This window comes from Monoraphidium neglectum, assembly GCF_000611645.1.
Source record: "Monoraphidium neglectum strain SAG 48.87 unplaced genomic scaffold scaffold00882, whole genome shotgun sequence".
NCBI classification, from domain to species: Eukaryota; Viridiplantae; Chlorophyta; class Chlorophyceae; order Sphaeropleales; family Selenastraceae; genus Monoraphidium; species Monoraphidium neglectum.
In genome coordinates, this window is record NW_014012746.1 from 1 (window position 1) to 8,267 (window position 8,267).

Below are 8,267 nucleotides of genomic sequence, written 5' to 3' on the forward strand. Positions count from 1 at the left end.
GGCGCCAGCGGCGGCAGCCGCCGCGCCGCGCCTGCGGCCCTCAAGCTTCGGATGCGCGGCGGCAGGCGCCGGCCGCGCAGGAGGGGCAGGTGGCGGCTGCGCAGCTGGTTGTGTCGCGGATCATGTAACGCCTGCTCATGTGCATGCTCGCGCTTCAACCCCTTTGCGGTCGCCATGCAGCGGCTGCCGACGTCAGCGGTCGCAACCGCGCGCCCGCCCTGGCGACTGCCTGCCCTGACCAACCGCTGGCTGTCGCGATTTCAATTCAAATTCACAATCCACCACAGGCCGTCCACAACAAGGAGGTGGACGCGAACCTCCTCGCAGAGTTCGTCAGCTGCCCCGTCCTGCTGCTCCCCTGACTGAGCCACGGCCGCGCTTTGCAGCCGGCCCCCCGCCGGCTCTGGTCTCGACGATCCCCTGGCGTCTGCCGCTGCTGTCCTTTTCGGCGGCGCTGCTTTCCTTTTGGGTGCTCGCGCGGCGGCAGGCCGTGCGGTGTCCTGCTGCGACCACACGCGATGCGTGAGGCGCGTGTTCCGCGCGCGGCTCGGGTTTGGCTCACTTCTGCTGCTCACGCTTGTGTGAGTACACTGCACGCGGCGCGGATTTTGTTGCGTGTTCCGCGTTCCTCTGCTCCGTTCGTCCTTTTCTGCGGCCTGCGCCGCTTATTGGCGCGGGCCCCATCGCAGGGTGGGGGCTGAGCGCCATGCTTTTCCGCCTCTGCTTCGATCGCAAACCTCGTTTTCAGCCAGCAGTCGTTCTCCGCAATTCAGCCCACAGAAGTGTAATGAGAGAGTGATTCGTGGTGGCTTCCTGATCAGCCTGCATGCTTGCCCTTGTGGGTGGTGCGGTTCATGTTATGGTGCAGACATCAGCGCCGGGACGGACTGCCTGCAGCCGGTCGCACGCTCCCCCATGGCAGCCGGCCGGGCGCAAGCGCGGGGCTGCGCGACCTGCTGTGGCTTGTGCGTTGGGAAGGTGGCAGCCGCTCGCATCCGTGAAGCAGGGGGGTAGGCGTCGGTGGCCTGTTTGCGGTGGCGCGCTGCGCGGACTCGTCGGCGTTGCTGATCACGGCCGTGACTTGCACTTTCGACATGCTTCTTGCGACAAAACGTCCACTCTTTACCCACACCACAGGCTGTGCATGCGTGTTGCTGGTTTATACAAGAAGTTACAGGGGAAAGTGTGATTGTGCAATTACTCGAATAATGGGAACAGGGTTTGTGTGTCAGACACATGCATGCGTGGGACAGCAGCGGCGGCGGCGGCGGCGGCAGCCGCAGCAGCAGCCAGGTCTGCCCGTTCGCCCCTACCCAGTCATCACACCCCAAATCTGCCCCAGCAGGTCATCCTGCCGCTCCTGCACTCCCGCCAGCTCGCGCCCAAACGCCCCCCACTCCGCCTCCCCGCCTTCCGCCAGCCTCGCCATCACGCCCCTGTGCCACGCCTGTTCCTCCGCCGCCTTGCGCCGCTCCTGGCGAATATAGTACCGCCGCTGCCGGGTATCAAACTCGTGGGACGCCCGGAGGCTCTCCAGGTGCATCGCCATCCCCAACCACCTGGCCGTCTCCTGGTGCGCATGGATCACGGCCCTGTCCGCCTCGTGCGCCGCCCGCGCCTCCTCCGCCGCCGCGCGCCGCGCGGCGCCGTCCAGGCGGCGTGGAAATGCGGCGGCCAGCGCCCGCAGCGGCGCCGCGCAGCCCTGCTTGTCGTCCTCACAAAATCGGAGGAAGCCGGCCACGAGCGCGCCTGCGTCGGTGGCGGCCTCGGCGGCTTCTGCGTCGCGCTCCGAGCAGGGGCCGGGCGCCGCGCCCTCGGCTGCAACGGCGGCGCCGTCGGCGGCGTCCGGGGCCGCGATGGCGGCCGCGGCCGCCTCGCTGGAGGGCAGCTGCTCGGACGAGCGCGCGCGCTCACCGGGGACCGTAGGGGGTCCGATCATGGGGAACAGCACCCCGGGACCAAACTGTGGGCGGGGCGGGCCGGGGGCGGGCGTGCGAGGGATCGGGGCGGCTGGGCGCACGCCGGTGCATGGAGGCAGGTGTGTTTCGGGGAAGGCGGCGTCGGTGCTGATGTGCAGGGTAGCGTTGCGCCCTTGCTGACCGCCGCTGCCGGCGCTTTGTCAAGGGCAGTGTTTGATGGAGTCCGGTGTGCCAGCAGGGCCCTGCCTCGCAGCGCCTGCCCCAAGCCCCCCAATTCCCTGCATATGCAAAGAAACCTATCAGCGCAGCAGGCTGTTGTACGCCCTCTCCGCCGCCCCTCTCCACCCAAATTCCTGTCGTGTTGCGGGAGGAGCGCACCGGGTCCGGCTCTAGCTCTGGCTCTGGCCTCTGCTTCATATGAGGCCTCTTGGGCGGCACTTGAGATTCCACGTCGTCCCCGCCGCCTGCCCCTTGCCACCCCGGCAGCCCACGCCGCTGCGCCAGCCCGCCGCAGCCCCAAGGCTGAGCGAAGGCCGCGGCGATACGTGAGGGGAGCGGCCCGCGGCCGCGCCTCAGCGCCGCCAGCCCGGCCCGCAGCCGCCGCTCCAGCGCCAGCTCCTCCCGCAGCAGCTGACCGCACAGCTCCCGCCAGCGCAGCAGCCTGGCGCGCGTGGCGGCCTCCTCAGCCTCGTTAAGGCCGAGCTGCAGGCTGCGCGCGGCCACAGTATCTTCGAGCTCGTGCCACAGCGCATCGTTTTCGTTTGCAGCATGCGTCAGCCGCAGCTCCAGGTCAGCGAGGCGGCCCCGCCACCGCGCCGCCTCGAGACGCAGCTTCCCGGCCTCGACGGCGCGCGCGTGGGCGGCGCGGCGGCGCGCGGCAGGCGCGGCGCGGTCGGCGGCGGCCAGGCACAGCTGCATCGCCGAAAACAGGGCTGCGGCGTCCGCGCCGCAATCTTCGTTGCGGCCGCTGCCGCCGACTCCATCGCCATCACGGTCACTGCGCTCGCCGCCCCCGGCACTGCCGCTGCGGCTGCTCTCCTCTGCAATGCAGCGGGCCAGAAAAGCGTCAAGCTGATCGGGGGCGCGCGGCTGGGGGTCGCAGCGCTCCGGTGTGACGCGGCCCTTGGTGGCGAGCAGGGAGGCCTCTGCCTGCGAGTGAAGGCGCACGTGCATGAAGCACGCCGTGACGTACTGGTGCCCATGAGCGACCTTGCTGCAGGCAGGGCTGCACATGGGCGCCGCTGTTGTCATCCGCTCGCTCTGCGCACACTGCGCCGATCTTGACATGGGCGCCTGCAGCGCTGCTGGGAGCCCAGCCACACCTGATCGTTTGTGAACTTCAAAAGAGGCCGCCTTGCTGTGATATAAACCTCTCGACCCTCATTATCCACGCTCCCAAGTTCAAAAACTCGTCATCTGTGGCCGCAATCATGATTTAACAGTGCGTTGTATCACACTCGACAGGTATTATTGCTGCAATTGCAACGACGTTCTTGGGCGTGCGGCGATTAGATTGTGCTGTTCGCTCTCGTTGCAACCGGCGTTGAGCAGCTTCATGCTGGTCATGCAGTTCACGGCAAGAGCCGTCTGGGGTTGGCATGGGTCTTTATTGGCTTCATCAATCAAGTGTGGCTTCGAGGGGGCATGCCTTTGGCGCCCGCTCCGGCGCTTTCCGCCACACATGCACAGCTGAGCTCGGGCTGCCAGCTGTGGTCGCTCGTGCATGCTGTGCAGCATGCATGACGGCCTGAAGCATGCAGGCCACTCCCTTGAGATAATCACATAAAGATATTGCAGCTCCTGGGTGCCTGTTGCACGCACGCAAACCAGCACTGTGGTCACTGCCAAGACATGCACACAACTGCTGCCTGACCGCATCGTTGCTGTGCTGCCGCACCTCGCCAAATGCACACCAGCGCTATGCACCAACAGCCAGCAGCCTGAAAGGTGTAATTACCAGCCAGAGAACCATCATGCATACGTGGCATTGACAAATGCCCGTGCTTGCAGCACCCGCCACCCAGCGCCCCGCAGGTCAGCCGTCTGCGTCGCCACTGTCTGCCGTGCGCACATGCAGCACCCGAGCTCCCGAGCCGCCCGCCGCTGCAGCCGCATTGCAGCCGCCGCCCGCGCCGAGCGCCTGCAGCGCCGCGACGATCTCGTCCCTGCGCGCCACCACCTCGCCAAAGGCCTGCTGCATGCGCGCCTGCATTGCGCCGTCTGCCTCCCAGATCGCCTGCTCCCGCTCCTCCCGCAGCCATTCCCGCGCCGCGTCATGCGCAGCACACGCATGCGCCATCTTGGCCTGGTCGAGCGCCGCCTGCATGTTGTACATGCGGTTGTGCTGGCACTCGAAGACCCCCTCCCACCTCTTCCGCGCATCGAGCAGCGCCTCCCTGTCTTTCATGAGCCGCTGGCCCTCGCTGGCCGCCGTGCGCCGCGCGGTCTCCAGCTCCTGCTGCGTGCGCTCGAGCCGCTGCTCCAGCTCTCGCTCCCTGCGGCCCGCGTCCAGCGCCCGCCGCAGGCGCTGCTCCGGCGCGTCAGGGCTTTCGTCGTCGTCGTCGCCGCGCTGGCGCGCCCGCGCCTGGAGCAGCTCGTACTCGAGGGTCTCGATGTAGTCGTTCGCGGCGGCAAGCTGCTCGCTCAGCGCCGCGCAGCGCCGCTCCGCCTCGCATAGCCGCGCCGCGAGGCCGGCGTCAGTGGTGGGAGCGGCGGCCGGCTGGGGGGCCGCCTTGGTGTTGTCGTCCGGTGCTACGGCCTGGGAAACCCATCAGAGGGTGTCGATTATTCCACAAGTGCCATTCCCGTCAGCGGCTGTCACAGCACACGAGCAAGGGCTGCATGCGCTCTGCTGGATTGAGCGGCGGGACGTCTGCAGATCCTTCGGCCGCGGTGCTGCACACCTGGTTCGGGTCGTCATCGCTTCTGCGGCACCATGCAGTCCTGCGTGTGGACATATATACCTCTCCATCAGTCGGGAGAAAGCAGAAATCCCTCGGCGCACTGTTCTGCCTGGAACCCATGTCAAATTATTGATGATGGTATACAAAAGTTTGATGACAATGCATCAAAGGCTACGAGGCTGACGTGGTCGGGCACAGTTATCCATCCCGCGTTCCTACCGTACCGATCGACTGACCGCAGTGCCTGCAAAGAAAAGCTACCGTACAAGAATTGCCAGTATCTATGTAATCTTCAAGGCGCAGTGCAATGGCGTTGCGGCGCACCCTGCATAAACCACAGCCCAAGCTGGTCAAACAACAGTCAGCTTGCGCAGCCCAGGGCTTGTTGGACCATCGAGGCATTGCGCTGCAAATCCCGACGCTGATACGACTGCTCGTTCAACACGAGAGATTCGTGATGAGAGAGTGCCAGGTTTCTGCTGTACCGTGAACGTCTTTGCACCCCTCCGAAGAGGTCAAATACTCACAAATACCTCATTCACGGTAACCATGCACTGTGTGGAACCCCCTAGCAATGTTGCAGCGTAGCGCGATGGAAGCACATGAGCAGGGCAGGCCGCCCCTGACACACTGCATGTGGCGACGAGGTTGTTGCATGCATACGGTCTTTTCAATGACCATATAGCGACCCGGATGCTTCGTTCCCAAGCACAGGCTGCTTGTGCTGACATCCCAGGAGCAATGCTGATGGTTTCACGGCGGCTTCTTGCCTGAGGGATGGCAACCCTGCACATGTGCGCGCTGTCACCCAGGTGACGGCACTGTCTCTCCATCAATCACATACCTTGAGAACGGTTTCACCCTTGCATCGCATGTGTGATGCTTGCGCGATTAATCTGCTGCAATTTATTCCAGGCTTTTTCGCAGCTGAGCTGTCTGATCTTATACCGGTAGTTTCATGTGAGTTGAACGCCCCGTTCCAAACCTGAGACATCTCTTGTTTATGAGACAACCATACACGCACAAGAACGTAAGCCCCACAGTCAAAACGTCGTATCCCCAAGGTCGCCTGCGCACCACGCCCTGCTCCGCTGCCGCTGCCGCCGCCGCCGCTGCGACGATGGCCGCGGCACGGCGGCAGCGGTCTGGCCGGCGCCCAAACCCAGCCGATCAGCTGCCCAACAAAGAGGCGTTCGTCCTGACGGGCCGCGAGGGTGCGATGCTCAATGTGCGCTTCAACACACAAGGTACATATTGCTTATCATGCGGGAAGGAAGTGCGCACCCGCTGCCAGCACCTTGCCAATGAGTGGGCCCGCGCCGGGCCCACCCTGTGTGTGCACAGAACCGATCTGATACTGTGCAGCTGTGCAGAGCGCCCGCCGCTCCCGGAGCATGCCGCGGGGGCCAGCGGGCTGCGCCCGCACTGGGAGCAGCGTGGGCCCGGGCAAGACTGCAGGCGAAGGGGTGGCCGGGGCGTCCCACAGGGATGCGTCCGGCCGCAGCCGCTCGCGTCCCCCACATCTCTGTGGACGCCTGCTCACGCTGCAGCGTCCCTGCCACCGCCAGCCCGTCGTCGGCCGGCGGCGAGCCTTCCGCCCGCGCGTGCTATGTGCCCAGGTCGTCCCGCCCTCACTGCCCCCCCGCCCCCAAAAAACCAACGCCGCCGCCGCAGGAACGGACCATCCGCCTGTGGAGCCCCCATGAAGGCATCCCAGTCAAGACGTACTCGGGGCACGGATATGAGGCGCGTGCACGCACACGCACGCGCACGCGCGGTGCCCTGGCGCACTGCCGCCCGCGCGGCTGGCCGTGCAGCCGTATGCACGGGCAAGATGTCGAGGGGCCCCCCCGCGCCTGCGCGACCCCTGCGCTTGAGGGGCCGGCGGCGGCCAAGCGACGAAAGCCCGGGCGGGCAGGCGGGGCGGCGAGGGCCGCCTGCACCCCGGCCGGCGCGCCGAGCAGCGCTGCAGCGGGGCGGTTGCGCCAAGCTGTGCCGCAGGACGGGCTGGCACGGGGCCCCGCCAGCCGCTGCCCCGCACTCAAGACACGTCGCGCCGCGCGGCCGCCCCGCGGGCCGGCGCGGCCGGGCCGGCTCCTCTTTGCGTCCAGCCCGCACGCACGCTGCGGCGGCGCCTCGCTGGCCGGGGGCCCCTCCGGCGCTCGCCGCACACCCCACGACGCGAGCGCCCCCGCGAACATCTGGACCGGCGCGGCCCCCGCGACGCCCGTCCCCGCAACCCCCGGACCCCACCCCCAGGTGCGGGACGCGTCAGTTCCCCGCGACAACAGCCAATTCGCCTCCGTCGGCGGCGACAAGCAGGCGAGCCGCGTGTGGGCGCACCACGTGCAAGCGGCCTGCCAGCGTCTTGATGCCTGCCGGCCGGCCGGCCGGCCGCGGGGGTGGGGATTAAAAGCACTCCCTGAGGCTCCGATTCCCACCATGTGTTTGTTTTGATTGCTATGATGGCTCCCCTGGATCGTTTGCGACCCTAAACCCCGACGCGTCATTGGCTGCGACCGACCGCAGGTCTTCCTGTGGGACGTGGCCACCGGCAAGTCGACCTGGAAGTTCAGGGGTCATGACGCAGCAATCAACGCGGTGGGGCCCTGACTGAATTGGCTTAGTGTTTTCACTGGGTGTCTCGAAAATTTTCTAAATCGGGTGATTGGGTGTTTTACACTGTACCGCTTGTACATCGGATGTTGTATTCAATTGGATCGGTCGTGCTGGCCGGCGGTCGGTGGCCCCGCCGCAGCTGATGTGCTGAGTGCCTGTGGCTTGTGCTGCGAGGGGCGGCCTCCCCAACCTCTCGCCCGCGGGGCTTGATAGCTTCGGTGTTGGTTCCCCACACATTGCGCGCGCGTTTCAAACCGCACACTAAGGAGGCCTGGCTCTGCAGTAGGCGGCGGCGGCAGCGGCACGCATGTGGCAGCGGACGCATCGAGGGTGATGGGGTGTCCATGTGGTTTGAGGATCTTGATCTCGCCCCACCGTCATCAGTGTCAAGTTGTTCAAACCCCATCGACGCCTCCGCCACCGCCCTCTGCCGGCGCCTCCCGCCAGCTCATGATTCCAAGCCTCCCCCAACGCCAGCCGCCGACACAAGCCGCCGGCCGACGCCTTTGCACAATGCTTCACTGCGCTGTGCAAGTTTTGCCGCGTCCCGCCGCCGCCCCTGACCTCGCCAGGCTGTCCACTCCGCAAGCACGCCGACCATCACCTCCCCCAAACACCTATGCAAACCTCCCCGCCGACGCAACCCGCCGGCACGCGCCCACGCGCCCCTGCCGACGCCGCCCGCCGGCGTCTTTGCAAACCCTCCCGCCGGCGCCTGTCCCCGACACTCCCGCGGGCACCTCTGCAGAAGCATACACCGACGCCGCCCCCCGCCGCCTGCATGCGCTCAAGGTCATGCACTCCGTGTCCGACGCCGCCTCCCGCC

The 8,267-nt window shown here is 66.6% G+C and overlaps 2 protein-coding genes across 2 annotated transcripts; both read right to left on the minus strand.

Moving 5' to 3' along the window:
• Positions 1-1,309: 1,309 nt before the first annotated feature.
• Positions 1,310-3,170, minus strand: MNEG_5770 (hypothetical protein; the record flags this gene model as incomplete). The annotated part of the gene is made up of 2 exons (XM_014045750.1): positions 1,310-1,963; positions 2,298-3,170. 2 exons carry the CDS (start codon positions 3,168-3,170, stop codon positions 1,310-1,312), a joined length of 1,527 nt encoding a protein of 508 aa, XP_013901204.1.
• Positions 3,171-3,954: 784 nt separating this feature from the next.
• Positions 3,955-5,696, minus strand: MNEG_5771 (hypothetical protein; the record flags this gene model as incomplete). Its single annotated transcript, XM_014045751.1, has 2 exons — positions 3,955-4,677; positions 5,667-5,696. The coding sequence occupies 2 exons, from the start codon at positions 5,694-5,696 to the stop codon at positions 3,955-3,957; spliced, it is 753 nt and encodes a 250-aa protein (XP_013901205.1).
• Positions 5,697-8,267: the final 2,571 nt, after the last annotated feature.